Here is a 22,246-nt window from a genome sequence, read left to right as displayed (position 1 = left end):
TGCTGAGGGACATCTAGGTTGCTTCCATGTCCTGGCTATTATAAACAGTGCTGTGATGAACATTGGGGTACACGTGTCTCTTTCAGTTCTGGTGTCCTCAGTGTGTATGCCCAGCAGTGGGATTGCTGAGTCATATGGCAGTTCTATTTTCAGTTTTTTAAGGAATCTCCACACTGTTCTCCATAGTGGCTGTATTAGTTTGCATTCCCACCAACAGTGTAAGAGGGTTCCCTTTTCCATACACCCTCTCCAGCATTTATTGTTTGTAGACATTTTGATAGCAGCCATTCTGACCGACGTGAGATGTTACCTCATTGTGGTTTTGATTTGCATTTCTCTGATAACGAGTGATGTTGAGCATCTTTTCATGTGTTTGTTAGCCATCTGTATGTCTTCTTTAGAGAAATGTCTGTTTAGTTCTTTGGCCCATTTTTTGATTGGGTCATTTATTTTTCTGGTAGGCATTGTTTATTATAATTGAAAAGAATAAAACAACTTTGCCAAGTGAAGAATAGTATTACATACTGTACATTTTAATTTGTACTTGTATTTGTCTCTCTGTCTCTTCTTTTGGCTGTTTTTGGTAGTGAGTATAGACAGTATTTCAGAGAAGGCGATGGCACCCCACTCCAGTACTCTTGCCTGGAAAATCCCATGGATGGAGGAGCCTGGTAGGCTGTGGTCCATGGGGTTGCTAAGAGTCGGACACGACTGAGCGACTTCCCTTTCACTTTTCACTTTCATGCACTGGAGAAGGAAATGGCAACCCACTCCAGTGTTCTTGCCTGGAGAATCCCAGGGATGGGGGAGCCTGGTGGGCTGCCGTCTATGGGGTCGCAGAGTCAGACATGACTGAAGGGACTTAGCAGTAGCAGCAGCATGGACAGTATTTAGATTTTTCTTACTGATTTATCCATGCTTGTTTAATTTCATCTGATGGTTTTAAGGCTTTGTCATGTTGCAGATATTTTTTATTGCTTTCTTCTTACCTTTGTTTGCTTTTTAATGTATCTTTAATTTCTGTGTTCACAAATAGTTTTTCAAAACATAACTTGTCCTTTGGATTTTTATGCTTTGAAAAGCTTTCTTCATCCCAATATCATTCACTATCTTTCCTTACTTTCTTTAAGTTTCATTTTGTAAATTTAACTGTTTAGTCCATTAATTGTTTTGTATAACTTAAGGCAAAGAACCTCATGTTATAGAATTTTTTCTCTGTATCAGTTCAGTTCAGTCACTCAGTTGTGTCCGACTCTTTGTGACTCCATGGACTGCAGCGTGCCAGGCTTCCCTGTCCCTCACCAACTCCCAGTGCTTGCTCAAACTCATGTCCATCGAGTTGGTGATGCCATCCAACCATCTCATCCTCTATTGTCCCCTTCTCCTGCCTTCAATCTTGCCCAGCATCAGGGTCTTTTCCAGTGAGTCAGCTCTTTGCATCAGGTGGCCAAAATATTGGAGTTTCAGCTTCAACATCAGTCCTTCCTGAAAATCCTGAAAATATTCAGGACTGATTTCCTTTAGGATGGACTGGTTGGATCTCCAAGGGACTCTCAAGAGTCTTCTCCAACACCACAGTTCAAAAACATCAATTCTTCGGTGCTCACTTTTCTTATGGTCCAGCTCTCACATCCATACATGACTACTGGAAAAACTATAGCTTTGACTATATGGACCTTTGTTGGCAAAGTAATGTCTCTGCTTTTTAATAAGCTGTCTAGGTTGGTCATAACTTTTCTTCCAAGGAGCAAGCGTCCTTTAATTTTATGGCTGCAGTCACCAGCAGTGATTTTTGAGCCCTGAAAAGTAAAGTCTCTCACTGTTTCGTTGTTTTACCATCTATTTGCCATGAAGTGATGGGGCTGGATGCCATGATCTTAGTTTTCTGAATGTTGAGTTTTAAGCCAACTTTTTTTCTCTGTACAGTTAAACTCATTTTTCTCTTGTCATTTATTGTCATCTGGTTTTCAAATAATTTGAAGTCACCTTTTTTGTAACATTTCCCACAACCGGAGTCTGTTTCTTGGCTTTTAAATCCTATTCTGCTTATCTTTTTATTCCAATGCAGCATACTTAAAAAAAAAAAAAAGACTGTAGCCTTTTAATATGTTTTGTTCTTTCTCTGGTAATGCTAGTCCTTGAAAATCTCCCAAGACGCTATCCAGGTCCAAAACTGTGAGATGCCTTAATCAGGGAACTGCCAACAGGCAGTTGATTCTGAACCCAGGCCAGAGGGAGACCAGTGCAAACGTGGAACCTTGGAGCCACTTTGCTGGCATTCCCTAACACGTCCCTGATGAGAAGGAATATGGTCTCAGTTGGTGAAAGGGGTCAGTGAGCAGGTTCGCTAAGTATACGTGTGAAGATTGGAGGGGTGTGGGATTTTGAAGTCAAATATGTAGTTATAATTAATAATACTTTAAAAAAGCTAAATTACCTATTGAGTATAGAAGCCTCTACAGGCACCAAAGCAAGGGAGTTTGAATGTCTCTTTCTTTTCCGATGTCTTTTTACCTGCTTCATTTATGACTTTCTTTCCTTATGGAAGGCTGTTGAGGGGCTGGGGATAAGGGAGAGAAGAACAAGGAATAATGAGGACAGAGTCAAGGCAATTCTATTTGTGTAATTTAAAGTATACCTGTAATATTTTTTAGAGATGCCTTCAAAACTTCAAACATTTCAGTCCCATTGTACCTTTTTTTTTCAATTGTAAACAATGACTGGTAGGTTTATTTCAGAATTTCTGCTTGGCCTAGGGCAAATATATCAATGGAATACAAAGAGAATTCACCAGTTAAAAGTCCATATTCTTTTTTTAATGGTAATTTTTACAAAACATTTTTTCATTGAAATATTTTTAAAAGCAAAGGCTTTATTACTCCTGCTTAGCTTTCAGAGTCCTCTTTGGTTGGAGAATCTGGCTCTATTCTTAGCCATCACACGATCTTGACTGTAGCTGTAGCCTGTTATCCCTTCTTATCTGCTATGTAACAGTTCCCAGTTCTTGTAGTACAATGTAGATAATGCTAGACTATTCCATAAAATTTTACCAAAAGTGGAGGAGAAAGTAAAAGGAAGTAAGCATAGAGAGTAATATGTAATGAGATAATTTTTCAAAGGGGATCTAGTTTTAGCTTTCTTCAGCTCTGCTTTCTCTCTACCTCCAGGATTGCTTCAAATTTACAAAAACCATCTTTTCTCTACCACTTGGGAGAACCTTCAAGCATATGTAGACTCTAAATTTCAAACCCAAAAGAGAAGACTTCATGATTGACACTGGGAATGCTGAAAATGGGCATGGCTTATGCCTTCCACAAGAAATCATAACTAACTGTATTCTAGTAGCTACTATCCCACTCCACTACTCTTGCCTGGAAAATCTCATGGCTGGAGGAGCCTGGTAGGCTGCAGTCCATGGGGTCGCTAAGAGTCGGACACGACTGAGCAACTTCACTTTCACTTTTCACTTTCATGCTTTGGAGAAGGAAATGGCAACCCGCCGCAGTGTTCTTCCCTGGAGAATCCCAGGGACGGCGGAGCCTGATGGGCTGCCGTCTATGGGGTCGCACAGAGTCGGACACGACTGAAGCGACTTAGCAGCAGCAGCAGCAGTAGCTACTATGAGACAGTTATATCTAGCTATATCCCAATAGGCTATTGTCTTTACTAGAGATACACATGTGGTAGGTGGGTGGCAATCTGTCACAGCCTTTTATATGATAAGTCTATGTGATTTTATTTGTCATATAAAATTATAGTGGGAAATGGCAACCCACTCCAGTATTCTTGCCTAGAATATTCCATGAACAGAGGAGCCTGATGGACTACAGTCCATGGGGTCGCAAAGAGTTGGACACTACTGAGTGCACATGTGCACATGTGCGCGCACGCACACATACACACACACACACACGCATGCACACACACACATTGCTCATTCTCACACTGATGCTCATCCTCTGGCTTTTAAAATAAAGGATACAGTATTTTATAATAAAAACTATGGGATAGAACAAATGGACCCAGATTCTAGTCTGATTTACTAGTAAATTGTCTTGTCTCTTAGCCAGTGGCTCAGTCTTTCTATATAATTGGAATATAATTATATATCCCAAGATTGGGATATAATTAGTCTGTAATATTATGATTTTATCTTTAATTGAATTGTTTGAAATAATTATAAAATTTATACTTGAATTTTTCTCTTGATGATATATTAGTCTCTTTTAATATGATTGACGTATTAGTGAGGAATTGTTCTGATACGAGAAAAAATAGTTTGTTTTACAATGATACATTTTACAGGACAGGCTCTCCATTGTGCTGACAGGGGACCTGCCTGTATTTAAAAGGGGCTACAGGAGCTCACTATGAGTTTTTTATGAAGTAAATATTTGCCTCTTTATCACATACAGATTTAGATATTCTTAAACAATTTAATTGTATGTAGTTCTCTGTATACTTAGATTCCGTAGTTTCTAGTTTTAGTTCATTCATATATTTGACATTTCATCATTAAAACTTTTAAGTTGAATTTAAACAAAAGCACCATATGTTAAAATACTTCTAACAGTGAGTTATTTGGTACTGTTAGTTAAATATGGAACAGTTTTTTCCTTCCTACTTATGTGTGATCTATTTTTTTTTTCAGAGTGAAAAGCTTTTGTTGTACGATACAGTACAGAGTGAGTTAGAGGAGAAGATACGAAGGCTTGAAGAGGACCGGCACAGCATTGATATTACCTCAGGTGAGGGGAATGCTGTGATGTCATGTTTAAGTGACACTAAGCCTTTGGTTTACTGAGGTGTCTCCTCACATCTAGTCTCCTATACAGATGGTACATAAATGAAGCGTAGATCTTCACGACCCAGGTAATCACGATGATGTGATCACTCATCTAGAGCCAGACATCCTGGAATGTGAAGTCAAGTGGGTCTTAGAAAGCATCACTACAAACAAAGCTAGAGGAGGTGATGGAATTCCAGTTGAGCTCTTTCAAATCCTGAAAGATGATGCTGTGAAAGTGCTGCACTCAATATGCCAGCAAGTTTGGAAAACTCAGCAGTGGCCACAGGACTGGAAAAGGTCCATTTTCATTCCAATCCCAAAGAAAGGAAATGCCAAAGAATGCTCAAACTACAGCACAATTGCACTCATCTCACATGCTAATAAAGTAATGCTCAAAATTCTCCAAGCCAGGCTTCAGCAATACGTGAACCGTGAACTTCCTGATGTTCAAGCTGGTTTTAGAAAAGGCAGAGGAACCAGAGATCAAATTGCCAACATCTGCTGGATCATGGAAAAAGCAAGAGAGTTCCAGAAAAACATCTATTTCTGCTTTATTGACTATGACAAAGCCTTTGACTGTGTGGATCACAATAAACTGTGGAAAATTCTGAAAGAGATGGGAATACCAGACCACCTGACCTGCCTCTTGAGAAATCTGTATGCAGGTCAGGAAGCAACACTTAGAACTGGACATGGAACAACAGACTGGTTCCAAATAGGAAAAGGAGTACGTCAAGGCTGTATATTGTCACCCTGCTTATTTAACTTATATGCAGAGTACATCATGAGAAACGCTGGACTGGAAGAAACACTAGCTGGAATCAAGATTGCCAGGAGAAATATCAATAACCTCAGATATGCAGATGACACCACCCTTATGGCAGAAAGTGAAGAGGAACTCAAAAGCCTCTTGATGAAAGTGAAAGTGGAGAGTGAAAAAGTTGGCTTAAAGCTCAACATTCAGAAAACGAAGATCATGGCATCTGGTCCCATCACTTCATGGGAAATAGATGGGGAAACAGTGGAAACAGTGTCAGACTTTATTTTTCTGGGCTCCAAAATCACTGCAGATGGTGACTGCAGCCATGAAATTAAAAGACGCTTACTCCTTGGAAGGAAAGTTACGACCAACCTAGATAGCATATTCAAAAGCAGAGACATTACTTTGTCAACAAAGGTCCATCTAGTCAAGGCTATGATTTTTCCTGTGGTCACATATAGATGTGAGATTTGGACTGTGAAGAAGGCTGAATGCCGAAGAATTGATGCTTTTGAACTGTGGTGGTGGAGAACACTCTTGAGAGTCCCTTGGACTGCAAGGAGATCCAACCAGTCCATTTTGAAGGAGATCAGCCCTGGGATTTCTTTGGAAGGAATGATGCTAAAGCTGAAACTCCAGTACTTTGGCCACCTCATGCGAAGAGCTGACTCATTGGAAAAGACTCTGATTCTGGGAGGGACTGGGGGCAGGAGGAGAAGGGGACGATGGAGGATGAGATGGCTGGATGGCATCACTGACTCGATGGACATGAGTGTGAGTGAACTCCGGGAATTGGTGATGGACAGGGAGGCCTGGCGTGCTGCGATTTATGGGCTCGCAAAGAGTCGGACATGACTGAGCGACTGAACGGAACTGAACTGAACGAGAGGGCAAGGAGGAAGACTGCTAAAGAATTTGCTGTGATTGTTGCTTTAATTTGGACTCGTACTTCAGAAAGATATAGAAAATGAAGCACATGAAAAGGAATAAAATAGAAGTGTGACTGGAACAACAGGCATAAGAATAATGTACTGTAAGAATAGTTAAGCATATTATTACAACATAAGAGTAGTATTGGAAGACAGCTACAGTATATATTCTTTGCTCTAAGTCTTGAAAGATTGTCATGTGGAAGAAGGAGTAGAAGTCTTTTCTCTTGGTTGTGCACAAACTAGGACACAAAGATGGATATTATAAGGAGGCAGGTTTTTGTCTCAAAAAAAGGAAATACTTATTAATAATTAGATTAGGCCAAAGTGAAATTGGCTTTTTCAGGGAAGGTCTTTCTACACCTTGCAAGATTTACTGGGTTATCCTATGGTTCTTGAACGTGTATAGTGTTACTTGTTATAAATTCTGTTTCTCCAGTATAGAATAGGTAGAGCAGACGAGCTGAGCTCTCCTGCCATTGTTCGACTCGTCGGCTGACCATGGGTGACAGTTTTAGCTTTTCTAAGTCAGTCTCTTTGTATAATTGAAGTCATGAGACTGTCTGCCTGAGAGGTAGCTTCAAAGATTAGTTGAGACCATTCACGTGATGAATATTTAAGTGCCTGACATATATGTTCATCAGTTACTAGGCATTAAGTGCCAAATTGAATTTTGCTCTAATGAAAGAAGAGGAAAATTCATAAATATATAGCTGCTCATTAAATTATATATAGTCATATATATTACAGTATATACCCATATTTATAGCATATAAACATAGCCACCAATGCAGTTTTGCTACTATGAAATTAGTCTTTTTTTTCCTTTGATCTCAAGAAATCAGATAATACTTAATTTTTATTTACTTGCCAGAGCTGTGGAACGATGAGCTTCAGTCAAGAAAAAAGAGGAAGGATCCTTTCAGTCCTGACAAAAAGAAGCCAGTTGTTGTGTCAGATATCCTTTTTCAAATTTTCTGGGTTTTTAAATTTTTTTTTTAGTTGTTTTAATGTACGTTTTTGCACTGTGCATATCTTTGTAGTTTTTATTAGTATGCTTTATCTTTATTTGCATGATCCTGTAATAAGAACAGATGATTTTTTAAAAATGATTGAAAGCAGAAGGGTATAGTTTAGATTAAGGGAGGTAGAGTGGATAAGAAATTTAGCCATGATCTCAACACTGAAAATTAATATGGGTTTGTAGATCACAAGGGCTTTGAAATGAAGCAGCTGTTTATTATATAGCATGATTGCTAAATTCTCAATTGTACTTTTTGACATTTTTAATGTCTCTGAAACTGGTATGTTTTTAAATTAAATTAATATATACATTCAATCTTGGCATTCCCGATGGTACCCTCCCTTGGCTCCTGCTTTCCCCCTCGCCCACCTCAAAACAATGATTAGGTTGTTGGTGTATCTTACTGTCAGAGACACCATAGGATTAAGAGAATATGGTTATAACATCTGAAGTACTAGAACATACTTATGCTGGTACTAAGTTTTTTGAAAAACAATTTGGAGTCAGAATTCAGCATGCTGATGGTTTCTGTCTGAAGTCATTGTTCCAGTTTCTGAAAAACAGAAATTTGGAAGTATAGTTTAAAATTGAAATTCTTACAGCTAAACTGACCTTGACTTTTCAACGTCCGTATATAGTTTATATGTTACAAGATCTTGATATTCTTGAAGACTGGACAACAATAAGGAAGGTATGTTTAAAGAGCAATGGAATTCAAGTATATTTTTTGTAGTCTACTTTTTAAGAGTATATATTTTTCACTAATACATCAAAATATTATTGTAAATATGCTTTACTTTGCAACAGTCTCTCTAGGCAGTCATTACTAATACAGATAACTGTGGATTGCAAGAGTATTTTATGAGAGGCATGTTAGCAGTTTGATTGTATTTTTTCCTGTGATAATGTAATTAACAGTTTATGCAAAAGTATGCAAAAGTATTTAGGTTGCCCCAAAATAGTAATGGATTACCATTCTGTGCCTAGTTCTTAGCCTGGTACTGGCTCACAGAAGGCATTCAGGTGTATTTGTTGAATGAATGAGAGTGAGTGAATATTTGAACCTTTATTGTACATTTTTGCATTTTGTCATTAAACATTGAAATGTTAGAAGATTTTCTGTGCTTGTTTGAAAGTGGAGACTTGTTTTCCTATTAAAATTTTCCATTCTCAAAAGCTTCTTAGTTGAGAATTTAGAGTAGGTATTGATAACACCTCTAGAAGAAATTTTTATTCTTTTTATATTCCCATGGTTTTAGACATTACCAACTTATTGAAGCAGATGATATTTCACTGTTTGTTATTAAGCTTGTAAGTATTGTATATTAAATGGATATTGAAATATACTTTGATTTTGAACTCAGACATCTTTCTTCTTCTTCTTTTAATTAAGGCAATGGCTACACTTGGTCCACATAGAGTGAAAACAGAACGTAAGTCATTTTGTCTGAGTTCAAATCTTCTCTTTGGAGACTTTTTAAGTCATCTACACACTAAACCACTCCCCCCTCACTGGTTTCATTTCATCAGTGAACACTATATGCAGAACTGTGAAAAATTCTTCTGGAGTCTTTGCCTCATGTAAAAGTTTCAAGATTTATGAATGGAATGTATTTCTTTAGTGCTTCAACTGCATTACAATTGCTAATTATGGATCAGTAATCTTAAAAGTATTTATTTAGTGTTTTTTAATGGGCTCAATAATTCTATAGGGGAGGTGTCTGGAGTCCGTGGATGGCCTTCAGAGAGCCTGTGAATAGGAATTGTGGAATTTCAATTCCACAAGCCTCTAGAATTGTGCGCAAAATTACTTCTGTACCTATATTTTCTATGAGAGAGATTAGAATGCTGGCAGTAGGGTTCGTCAAAAATCCTGAAATCACTGCTGAAGTAGTGATGGACATTACTGTCTAGAATAATTTCTCTGTTTCTACGTTCTTTCACTGTATAGATTTGAGCCATGGATTCCTTTAAGAGTCTGGCTACACTGTTGAGTGGGTCTCCTCCCCAGCCCCTGTTATCTTTAGCATGTGTATTCTTTGTTTTCTTCATGGCACTTACCACAATTTGTAATTTTTTGATTGTTTACATGTTTACCTGTCTCCTGAGAGAATCGTAAGCTCCACAAAGGTCAGAAATCTGTCTGTTTCAGTCACAGTGCTCAGAAAACATTTGTTGAATGAATGAATGAGTGAATACTTACTGAAAACCTTTTACATACCAGGTACTTTTTGAGGTCAGTGAATGCAGTGGTGCAAGAGTTGAATCTCCTGGAACTTCCTTGAGGGAGGCAGAATGATAATGTATATGTAAATAGATAACTAACTAGATAATGACAAATTGTAATAATTGCTATGAAGGAAATATAAAGCTGTGGTGAAGATTAACTGAGGAGTGGGTAGAGTAGTTGGGGAAGACCTTTCTGAGGTGGTGACATTTGAATGATGCAGAGGAGTATATTTCTATTCCATGGTGTGCTTTTGACAGTGTGCTTCCATAAAGAATGGTTTGTTTTTTTTTTTCTGCATGAGTTTATCTGATGAATCTCAAACCATTTCTAGAATTTCAAAATGAAAATTCTACTGAGTACATTTGCTTTTTAGAATCAAAGGCCTGGAAAATTCTTGGAATATATGTTAAACTTTGCTTTTTTGAAATGTCAGTTGAGACAATAAAAAGTGTCAGGCGAGACAATATGAAAAAATATAATTTTCAGTGGAAATATGATAACTCAGATTTTAAATCTTATTTAAAATTGGCACTAGTAAAGCAAAATGCATCTTTTCTCCTAACACTTGTCTAGTTATTGATTTATTATATATTGTTAGTGTGTGTGTTAGTCATTCAATTGTGTCTGACTCTTTGCACCCCATGGACTGTAGCCCTCCAGGCTCCTCTTTCCATTAAATTTCTCCAGGCAAGAATACTGGGTTGCTATTCCCTTCTCCAGGGAATCTTCCCCACCCAGGGATTGAACCTGAGTCTCCCGCTTTGCAGACAGATTCTTTACCGTCTGAGCCATCAGGGAATTTTCAGTGGAAATATGACAACTCAGATTTTAAATCTTACTTAAAATTGGCATTAATAGTGGATAATATATCTGCTCTCTTGCACTTGTCTAGTTAATTAATTTATTATATATTTTTTAGCTCTATTAAAAACAGTGAATTATGTAAAAAATGTAGGAAATGAAATTCTCTTTGTTTTTATTAGATATAGGTTTCTTATCTAAAAAAATATTTTTAGTGTATTTTCACATATATGGGTGGATTGGTATTAATGCTTAAGTGTTCTGCACTTTTGTTCTTCTGACAATGTCTTATTAATATAACAGTTTTTGAACTGATCCCTTTAGCACCTGTGAAACTGGAAAAACACCTGCACAGTGCTAGATCCGAAGAGGGAAGGTTATACTATGACGGTGAATGGTATATACGTGGACAGACAATATGTATTGACAAAAAAGATGAATGTCCTACAAGGTAAAAAGCCTTTATTGTTTCACTGCTGCTCAGTATGAGAGTGTACTGCGTGGTTGTCAGTAAATTTTTGCTGCTTGTATGGTGCATTCATAATACCTTAATAATTGCGATGGATTTCTTTCTTTTCTTGACATATGATTTGATTAGCATGTTTGAACACCAGTGTTAATGTTAACTTTTGGGGGTATATTTTAGTATTTTGTATAAAAAAAATTGCATCAATCAGAATGGGAAAGGAATTGAAAATTAATGAAAATTTAGAGTGATGGTAATTAAAGTATAACTTGAAAACTGAAAATTGCCTTTTAAAGGATTCAACCCTGTCTGAGCTTAAATAAAGTTTGTATAACTATTTATAGAGCCTTCTAAGTTTTCTTTGGTGTGGCCTTTGGAAAATATTAATGTGCATCACTTCTTTAGTTCCTTTATAGTTTATTATTTAATCCTCAGAGTTTTTTTATCCTCTACAGTAAAAAAATAACTTTTTCTAGGTAGTAATAGTAAATAAGGTGTTTGCATTTAATATTGAATACTCATTTCAGGAGCAAACTTTTCTCATAAAAGTCCATTGAGCTAATTAATTACTAGGTTATATATATAATACTCCTGGATTTTTTGCTTTATCTTATTGCTTTTGAGTCATATAACTACTACTACTTAGAATCTTTGTGTATGCATGCTAGTTGCTTCAGTTGTGTCGGATTCTTTGTGATCCCATGAACTGTAGCCTGCCAGGCTCCTCTGTCCATGGGATTCTCCAGGCAAAATACTGAGAGTAGGTTGCCATGCCCTCCTCCAGGGGATTTTCCTGACCCAAGGATTGAATCCATGTCTCTTAGATATCCAATATTGGCAGGTGGGTTTTTTTTACCACTAACACCACCTGGGAAGCATACATATATATATATATATATATATATATGCTTAGGGGTGTGTATATATATATACACACACACATATATGTATGCTTATATATATATAAAGTACCCCTAGCTTCTTTGCCTTATCTTATTGCTTTTGAGACATATAACTACTACTGTGTAGCATAAATATGGTTAAAAAGGAAATGCTTGTGCTCAGTCACAAAGTTGTGTCTGACTCTTTGCGACCCCATGGACTGTAGCTGGCCAGACTCCTCTTCTCCATGGGACTTCCCAGGCAAGAATACTGGAGTGAGTTGCCCTTTCATTCTCCAGGGGAAGGCTCCAGGGGATCTTCCTGCACCATAGATCAAACTTGTGTCTCCTGTATTAGCAGGTGGATTCTTTACTATTGAGTCACCAGGATAGCACTAAAAAGAAGATAAAATAGCATAAAAGAGGATTAAACACAAACATAGTTTTAGAAAGACTTCTGTTAGGTTGGTGCAAACGTAATTGTGGTTTTGGACTGTGGATTTTAAATCACTGTTACTAGGTTCAAACACATCTTTATTAATCAAAATAGGAACCATTACAATCAACACATTTTTGCCAACGAGAAATGAGTTTATTTCTGAAGCATAAAAATCTATGCTTCGAGATGTGATGAACTATTTCTTGGAAAACATTTTCTGCACCCTGCTGGTTGTAGAAGCATTTTCCCTGCAAGAAGTTGTCAAGATGCATGAAGAAGTGGTTGTCAGTTGGCATGAAGTTAGGTGAATATGGCAGATGAGGCAAAACTTTGTATCCCAATTTGTTCAACTTTGAAACGGTGGTGGTGCAACGTGTGTTTGGGGATTTTCGTGGAGAAGAATTGGACCCTTTCTGTTGACCCATGCTGGATTCAGGCATTGCAGTTTTCAATACATCTCATCAATTTCCTGAGCATACTTCTTAGATCTAATGGTTTTGTCAGGATTCAGAAAGCTATAGTGGATCAGATGGGCAGCAGACCACCAAACAGTGACCGGGACCTTTTTTTGGTGTAAATTTGGCCTTGGGAAGTGCTTTGAAGCTTCTTCTTGGTCCAGCCACTGAGCTGGTCATCACCAGTTGTCGTATAAAATCCACTTTCTGTTGCATGTCACAATCCAATTGAGAAATGGTTCATTGTTGCATAGAGTAAGAGAAGAAGACATCACTTCAAAACAACGAGTGTTTTGATTTTCAGTCAGCTTGTGAGGCACTCACTTACTGAGCTTTTTCACCTTTCCAGTTTGCTTCAAATGCCAAATGACCATCAGTTCAGTTCAGTTCAGTTGCTCAGTCATGTCCAACTCCTTGCAACCTCATGGACAGCAGCATGCCAGGCCTCCGTGTCCATCACCAACTCCCGGAGTTCACTCAAACTCATGTCCGTTGAGTCACTGATGCCATCCAACCATCTTATCCTCTGTTGTCCCCTTCTCCCCCTGCCCTCAGTCTTTCCCAGCATCAGGGTCTTTTCAAATGAGTCAGCTCTTCGCATCAGGTGGCCTAAGTATTAGAGTCTCAGCTTCAACATCAGTCCTTCCAATGAACACCCAGGACTGATCTCCTTTAGGATGGACTGGTTGGATCTCCTTGCAGTCCAAGGGGCTTTCAAGAGTCTTATCCAACACCACAGTTCAAAAGCATCAATTCTTCGGTGCTCAGCTTTCTTTATAGTCCAACTCTCACATCCATACATGACCACTGGAAAAACCATAGCCTTGACTAGATGGACCTTTGTTGGCAAAGTACTGTCTCTGCTTTTTAATGTGCTGTCTAGATTGGTCATAACTTTCCTTCCAAGGAGTAAGCAGCTTTTAATTTCATGGCTGCAATCACCATGTGCAGTGATTTTGGAGCCCCCAAAAATAAAGTCTGACACTGTTTCCTTTGTTTCCCCATCTACTTGCCATGAAGTGATGGGACCGGATGCCATGATCTTAGTTTTCTGAATGTTGAGCTTGAAGCCAACTTTTTCACTCTCCACTTTCACTTTCATCAAGAAGCTCTTTAGTTCTTCACTTTCTGCCATAAGGGTGGTGTCATCTGCATATCTGAGGTTATTGATATTTCTCCCAGCAATCTTAATTCCAGCTTATGCTTCCTCCAGCCCAGCGTTTCTCATGATGTACTCTGCATAGAAGTTAAATAAGCACGGTGACAATATACAGCCTTGACATACTCCATTTCCTATTTGGAACCAGTCTGTTGTTCCATGTCCAGTTCTAACTGTTGCTTCCTGACCTGCATCCAGGTTTCTTGAGAGGCAGGTCAGGTGGTCTGGTATTCCCATCTCTTTCAGAATTTTCCACAGTTTATTGTGATCCACACAGTCAAAGGCTTGGCATAGTCAATAAAGCAGAAATAGATGTTTTTCTGGAACTCTCTTGCTTTTTCGATGATCCAGCAGATGTTGGCAATTTGAACTAAATGATCAATGTTGAGTTCTTCAACAACTTCTCATGTAGTTGTAATAGGATCAGCTTCGATGATGGCTTTCAATTTCATTGTCAACTTCTGATGACTGGCCACTGCATTCCTCATCTTTAAGCTCTCAGCTCCTTTGCAAAACATCTTGAGCCACTACTGCACTGTAGGTTCGTTAGCAGTTCCTGAGTCAGGTGCATTGATGTTGTGAGTTATCTGTGCTGCTTTATGTCCCATTTTGAGCTTGAATAACAAAAATTACCCAAATCTGCTTTTTGTCTAACATCATTTCCCTTGTCTAAAATAAATACAAAATACACAGCAAGTAATAAGTCATTAGCAAAAAAGCATAAAGTGAGAAATGTACGTTAAAAAATGATGTATAACATAACTGCATTTAAGAATGTATTCCAATATCAAATGGCAAAGTTCAACAATGCAAAACTGCAATTACCTTTGCACCAACCTAATATATAAAGATTAATACTGTTAAAAAAAATATGTATGAGTACTAAAAATGCTTGACACTGGGAATTAAGATTTGTATTTAGAACATATCCTACAACCATATTCATATGAGTTGGACCTGTAATACCATATAAGGAGTGGTTTTAGCTCCATTTTTTTGTCTTTTGGAGGTGGGTTGGAAATGGACAATGTGCTTTTAATAGTTCCAAGAGTAAATTTTACCGACTCTATTAAGAAAAGAAAGATAATTGTGTTGCTGAATGTGGTATTTTTGGCAGCATGCCCTGCTAGTAGCATTCTGATAAATGACAGTTACATACCTGAGTCTACCCTTACAGTCCAGCTATTTTGGTTTTATAGCTAGTGCTCTAAAATGAGTAGGGGAGGCATATTGTCATTCATTCATTCATATTTTTTTTTTCTTTTTAGTGCTGTAATTACAACAATTAACCATGATGAAGTTTGGTTTAAGAGGCCTGATGGAAGCAAATCTAAGCTTTACATTTCACAGCTACAGAAAGGAAAATACTCAATTAAACATTCGTAATCATGATTTAAGTGTTATCTAAATCTACCTTATTAGTGTTACCAAGTATGATGTGCCATGGGAATAAAAAAATGTATTCAATAACTTAATATTCTCATTGAATCATGAGAGACTGTATTTATAGGTAGTACTCTAAGTAAACCTCATGTTGATATGTTATTAAAAGAGACAGTAATAAAAGTTTAGTCATGATCATTACATTTATTTGCCTTTTTGATCCAATGACCAATAGGTGTATATGGTAGGGGTTTCTTACTAAACTTTTTCCTTTGGTTTTTATGTAAATCTGTCTTACCTTTAGTGAACTGTGTTAGCAATGGCTACATTTATCTGCAGTTTTTTTGATTTTCAAGATCTTTTCTCTGATCATATATTTGTAAATAAGCCTGATAAAATGTTTCCTATAAATGGTTTGTAATAGCACATTCATGTTAAATCAGAACTGAAATTTAAACATATATACGTGAGTATGTATAGATGGCTTCATCAGCTTATTTATAACTGATGGCCTTACTTTACAATCTTATTTTACCCCAAATTAAGCTATTGGGCTTGAAAGCGAAAAGGAGCACTTTTGTAGACTAGCAGCTTTCCTTCTCCTCTTCCTTGATTATATGGTGGTGACCTATTTTTACAGATCATACTTTATGTTGATTAGCAAAATTAGTGTCAAGTAATAACATGCTTCTTCCTGTGTTTCTTGTGAATCTTTGGAGGGCAGGTATTGATGCCTGGTATTTATGATACAGTGTGTAAGTGGGTGGACAGTAACTGACAGTATTGTGGTACTTGCTGTACATGTCTGATCTTTTGAAACAGATTTTTAGTAAGCATTTTCCAGAGGTAAAACTAGGTTCATATCCTAATTTTATTTCTAGGGCAAAATAGACAGGGATGATCTCCTTGAATCTATTCCCAAATTAATATTTTTATCTTTGGTGTTTCTACACTTTAAGGCCACTTTGTGCAATTTAAAAAGTATTGGCCTCTCTTCCCCTAGTCACCTTCAAAATTAACTTCTAAAACCTCAGGAACAGTACAGAGATCGAAGCCCTCAGTATGGCAGCACAATTGGCTGTAGTATGTATTAGGGTACAACTGAATCAGGTATTCCTGGTGGTCTTATGCACTTTAATTTCTGTTATATTGAGACTTAAGAGGATGAAGAAGAGATCTACTTAATAACACTTAGGGCAGGAATATCTGCATTTTTCCGTTTGTTTTCTCACTGTTTTACCTCTGCAGACATCTTCCTGTGCAGATCACTACTTCAAAGTTGCCAAATGTTAATTAAAATATTGACTTCTGAAATTCATTATCAGCAAAGTTATGAATGTTGTTCTGTTTCTAATTAACCTTAGCAAGTGTACATAATGTCATAATCTGATAGTATTTGACAGTACTTATGTATACGATGTTTCATAAGCATTTTTAATAAGATTTGTATTTTTAAATTTAGTATATAATAAAAAGATGTGTTTGAGTGTCATTCGTAGTGTCTTGAATGACTTGTGCATGAGTTCTTTTATTATTTATAACCTGTCTACTTCTGAGAAGGATTTGAGCCAATTTACATTAATAGATACGGAGTGTTGAACAAATGCTACTGCTTCTCTGTTTCAACCTCTGTTGCAGATATTTAAGACAGCTAAGAAGAGTTGACTCATTGGAAAAGACTCTGATGCTGGGAGGCATTGGGGGCAGGAGGAAAAGGGGACGACAGAGGATGAGATGGCTGGATGGCATCACTAACTCGATGGATGTGAGTTTGAGTGAACTCCAGGAGTTGGTGATGGACAGGGAGGCCTGGCGTGCTGCGATTCATGGGGTCACAAAGAGTCGGACATGACTGAGCGACTGAACTGAACTGAAGTTATACTTAATTTAAATATATGTGCATATGTTCTACTTTAATAAAAATATATTGTATAAGTTCTGAAATTTTAAGTAAAAGTCTTTATTTTAAAAACCATGATTTAGCACATTTACTTTCAGAACTTCAATGTTTATATCAAATAAAACAAATTCATAATATTGATACAGATTCAGGTAAGCATATGCTTGTCTGTGATTGAAGTACTATAAAATAGATTTCATTGTTGTCAGTTTGCCATTTGACTTCTGGTCAAATAGTTTAGGGGAACTGTTCAGTTCAGTTCAGTTGCTCAGTCATGTCCGACTCTTTGTGACCCCGTGGACCACAGCACGCCAGGCCTCCCTGTTCATCACCAACTCCTGGAGTTTACTCAAACTCATGTCCATTGAGTCGGTGATGCCATCCAGCCATCTCATCCTCTTTTGTACCCTTCTCCTCCTTCCTTCAATCTTTTCCAGCATCAGGGTCTTTTCAAATGAGTCAGTTCTTCACATCAGGTGGCCAAAGTTTTGGAGTTTCAGCTTCAGCATCAGTCCTTCCAATGAATATTCAGGACTGATTTCCTTTAGGATGGACTGATTGGATCTCCTTGCAGTCCAAGGGACTCTCAAGTCTTCTTCAACTCCACAGTTCAAAAGCATCAATTCTTCGGTGCTCAGTTTTCTTTATAGTCCAACTTTCACATCCATACATGACCACTGAAAAAACATAACCTTGACTAGACAGATCTTTGTTGGCAAAGTAATGTTTCTGCTTTTTAATATGCTGTCTAGGGGAATTGTTAGAATCTGCAAAATGTGATGTAGCAGCTGCTGGTAACCTTACAATCAGCCTCTGTCTTAGGATCAGTATGTGGACTTTTCCTGTCTCAACCTTCAGGATTTCATGTTTAGTATCCCTCCCCAGCATTTCCAATTAAAAGAATCTAATCATTACTAATCTGGTTCATCACTAAAATTAATTGGCGAATGGTAAATGCACACTCCTTTCTGTCCCTTCTTCTCACTGGCCACTGAGTACTTTTCATTGCAAACTTTCACATAAAAGTCATTTTGATATATGTATTGTTACTCAGTACTCAGACACCCCTGGACAGAAACATATACAATCTTAAATAATTGATAATTATTTTAAAAGAACAACAAGAATGTTGTCTGTTATTTCTGATTTTGATTTTGGATCCACTAAGTCCAGTACACTAAAACTGAATTAAAATGAATTTATAAGGAAAACGGATGTAGGATGAATGAATACACTAGTTAGGATTTATGTAGTTTCTTGCCAAGTTGGAATATAAACTGTTTTAATTGCTAAAGATGAGGAAATCTGAAGTATTTTTAAAAGAACATGCAAGCTCAGAATGGAGTTAGGGAAAACGCATGTTCCTTACATTGTCTTCATGGATGAGCTGCCAGAAGTATGCCTGATAGATCAGGTGGGATTAATTGAGGCATTTCAGTCATTGGTCACTGTGGCTCAGAGTCTTGTCCTTTACCTTCATAGGCCCCAGACTTAAACTTTATCCATATGCCCTTTTGTTGGCTGAATTGTGTCTGCTCCTCCCCCTAAATTCATAATTAAAGCCATCATACCCGTTACCTCAGGACGTGACTGTATTTGGAGATGGGGCCTTTGAACAGGTGATTAAGTTAAAAAGGGTGTTTACATTAGGCCCTCATCCAGTCTGACCAATGTCCTTATATTTTTTATTTTCAAAATTTCTTTTGAGGAAATTTGGACACAGAAAAATTTGGATAGCAGATGTGTGCATGCAGAGGAAAGACCACATGAAGACAGGAGTCCACCACCTGCAAGCCAAGGAGAGAGGCTTCAGGAGAAACCAAATGTGCTGACACTTTGATCTCGGACTTCTAACCTCTAGAACTGTGAGAAAACGCATTTCTGTTGTCTAAGCCACCCAGTCCGGTATTTGTTATGGCAAGTCTGTCAAACTAGTAACACGCCCTGAGTTGACCACTCTGGGAAAGTTAAACCAACTCACTCATGGTGGATTGAAGTGACAGCTGGGTGTCAATTTAATAATTTACATTGGGAAATATAACTGAGAAGGAGACCTGACTCAAGTCAACTACTTGGCATATTGTTTCCTTCTAGGAAAATCTGTGTGAAATCAAACTTGGAATCCAAAGATTGTTTTGTTGAAACCTTAGGGAGGCCACCCGTCCTCTCATTATGCTGGACACATTGTTATAATCTGATTTTTAAAAAATTCTATTGAAGTATAATTGACTTACAATGTTATGTTAATTTCTGTTCGACAGCAAAGTGATTCTAGTACACATATATATTCTAATTCATATTCTTTTCCATTATGATTTATCAAAGGATATTGAATATAGTTCCCTGAGCTATACATTAGGATCTTGTCATTTATCCATCTTGTATAGTTTGTATCTGCTAGTCGCAAACTTCGAATCCATGTTTCCCCAACGCTGCTTCCCCCTTAGCAACTGCAAATCTGTTTCCTATGCCTGGAAATCTATTTCTGTTTTATATATATGTTCATTTATGCTTTATTTTAGATTCCACATATAAGTGATATGATACGGTATTTGTTTTTCTCTTTCTTACTTCGCTTAGTACGTTAATATCTATGCCCATTCATGTTGCTGGAAATGGCATTATTTCACTCTTTTTATGGTTAGTATCCATTGTATACATACACCACATTTTTTTTTTTATGTGTATTTTTACTTACTTGGCTGTACTGGGTCTTAGTTGCAGCATGTGAACTCATGTTGAGACATATGTGATCTTCGTTCCCCCACCAGAGATTGAACCCAGGCCCTGTGCATTGGGAGTGCAGAGTCTCAGCCACTGCATCACCATGAAAGTCCCAACACCACATCTTCTTTTTCCATTCATTTATTGATGAATATGTGGGTTGTTTTTATGCCTTCAGTTCAATTCAGTCGCTCAGTCATGTCTGACTCTTTGTGATCCCATGAACTGCAGCATGCCAGGCCTCCCTGTCCATCACCAACTCACAGAGTCCACCCAAACCCATGTCCATCGAGTCGGTGATACCATCCAACCATCTCATTCTCTGTCTTCCTCCTCTTCTCCTGCCCTCAATCTTTGCCAGCATCAGGGTCTTTTCAAATGAGTCAGCTCTTCGCATCAGGTGGCCAAAGGATTGGAGTTTCAGCTTCAACATCATTCCTTCCAATGAACACCCAGGACTGATCTCCTTTAGGATGGACTGGTTGGATCTCCTTGCAGTCCAAGGGACTCTTAAGAGTCTTATCCAACACCACAGTTCAAAAGCAACAATTCTTTGGCACTCAGCTTTCTTCACAGTCCAACTCTCATATCCATACATGACCACTGGAAAAGCCATAGCCTTGACTAGATGGACCTTTGTTGGCAAAGTAATGTCTCTGCTTTTTAATATGCTATCTAGGTTGGTCAAAACTTTCCTTCCAAGGAGTAAGCATCTTTTAATTTCATGGCTGCAATCACCATGTGCAGTGATTTTGGAGCCCAAAAAAATAAAGTCTGACACTGTTTCCACTGTTTCCCCATCTATTTGCCATGAAGTGATGGGACCAGATGCCATGATCTTCGTTTTCTGAATGTTGAGCTTTAAGCCAACTTTTTCACTGTCTTCTTTCACTTTCATCAAGAGGCTCTTTAGTTATTCTTCACTTTCTGCCATAAAGGTGGTGTCATCTGCATATCTGAGGTTATTGATATTTCTCCCTGCAATCTTGATTCCAGTTTGTGTTTCTTCCAGTCCAGCGTTTCTCATGATGTACTCTGCATATAAGTTAAATAAGCAGGGTGACAATATACAGCCTTGACGTACTCCTTTTCCTATTTGGAACCAGTCTGTTGTTCCATGTCCAGTTCTAACTGTTACTTCCTGACCTGCATACAGTTCTTTTTTGTACAGTTCTTCTGGGTATTCTTGCCACCTCTTCTTAATATCTTCTGCTTCTCTTAGCTCCCTACCATTTCTGTCCTTTATTGAGCCCATCTTTGCATGAAATGTCCCCTTGGTATCTCTAATTTTCTTGAAGAGATCTCTGGTCTTTCCCATTCGATTGTTTTCCTCTATTTCTTTGCATTGATGGCTGAGGAAGGTTTTCTTATCTCTTCTTGCTATTCTTTGGAACTCTGCATTCAAGTGGGTTTATCTTTCCTTTTCTCCTTTGCTTTTTGCTTCCCTTCTTTTCATAGCTATTTGTAAGGCCTCCTCAGACAGCCATTTTGCTTTTTTGCATTTCTTTTTCTTGGGCATGGTCTTGATTCCTGTTTCCTGTACAGTGTCTTTTTATGTCTTAGCTATTGTAAAATACTGCTGCTATAAATATAACATAGAGGTGCATGTATCTTTTTTAATTATAATTTTGTCTGGATATATGCCCAAGAGTGGGGTTTCTGAATCATGGCAACTCCATTTTTAGCTTTTGGTTTGTTTTTTCCTGGTGCACTGCTGACTGGGATCTCACTGTGAAGGCCAGGTGCACAGCCCCCCTCCAAGTTCTTTCTATACTGTGTACTTTGCCACTCTGCCCTGTTTATTGGCCCAGTGTGATCCCTGGCTCATGACAGCCAACAATAATAATGCTTGTAATTTGAATGCCTGCCATGTGCTGGGAACTTTTTTTAAAATTAATTTATTTTTTATTGAAGGATAATTACTTTACAGAATTTTGCTGTTTTCTGTCAAAGCTCAACATGAATCAGCCATAGGTATACATATATCCCCTCCCTTTTGACCCTCCCTCCCACCTCCCTCCCCACCCCACCCCTCTAGGTTGATATAGAGCCTGTTTGAGTTTCCTGAGCCATACAGCAATTCCCGTTGGCTCTCTATTTTACATATGGTAATGTAAGTTTCCACGTTACTCTTTCCATACATCTCACCCTCTTCCCAGGTCCATATGTCTATTCTCTACGTCTGTTTCTCCACTGTTGCCCTGTAAATAAATTCTTCGGTACCATTTTTCTAATTCCATATATGTGCGTTAGAATACATTATATGTGCGTTATCTATCTCTTTCTGACTCACTTTACTCTGTATA

The 22,246-nt window shown here is 37.9% G+C and overlaps 1 protein-coding gene across 5 annotated transcripts in view; it reads left to right on the top strand.

Annotated features, from left to right (window-relative positions):
• The window catches only part of BRMS1L (BRMS1 like transcriptional repressor), a 44,199-nt gene extending 27,391 nt beyond the window's left edge, over window positions 1–16,808 (top strand). For 2 of the 5 annotated variants that reach the window (XM_086363562.1, XM_086363564.1), the window contains exons 5-10: window positions 4,652–4,748; window positions 7,353–7,436; window positions 8,129–8,193; window positions 8,896–8,935; window positions 10,858–10,984; window positions 15,202–16,808. In XM_086363562.1, the coding sequence (XP_086219688.1) occupies window positions 4,652–4,748; window positions 7,353–7,436; window positions 8,129–8,193; window positions 8,896–8,935; window positions 10,858–10,984; window positions 15,202–15,319 (531 nt within the window). In that variant the 3' untranslated portion in view covers window positions 15,320–16,808. Of the gene's footprint in view, window positions 1–4,651; window positions 4,749–7,352; window positions 7,437–8,128; window positions 8,194–8,895; window positions 9,633–10,836; window positions 10,985–15,201 lie in introns of all 5 variants that reach the window. The other 3 variants (XM_086363561.1, XM_086363563.1, XR_015149733.1) reach the window with 2 other exon arrangements.
• The last annotated feature ends 5,438 nt before the right edge of the window (window positions 16,809–22,246 follow it).

The sequence above is a fragment of the Bos grunniens genome, chromosome 21 (genome assembly GCF_055505025.1).
Source record: "Bos grunniens cultivar Pamir isolate PY7600 chromosome 21, Bosgru_T2T1.0, whole genome shotgun sequence".
Lineage (NCBI taxonomy): Eukaryota > Metazoa > Chordata > Mammalia > Artiodactyla > Bovidae > Bos > Bos grunniens.
The sequence above is the reverse complement of the archived record's forward strand: the minus strand, read 5'-3'. Positions and strand labels throughout refer to the sequence as shown.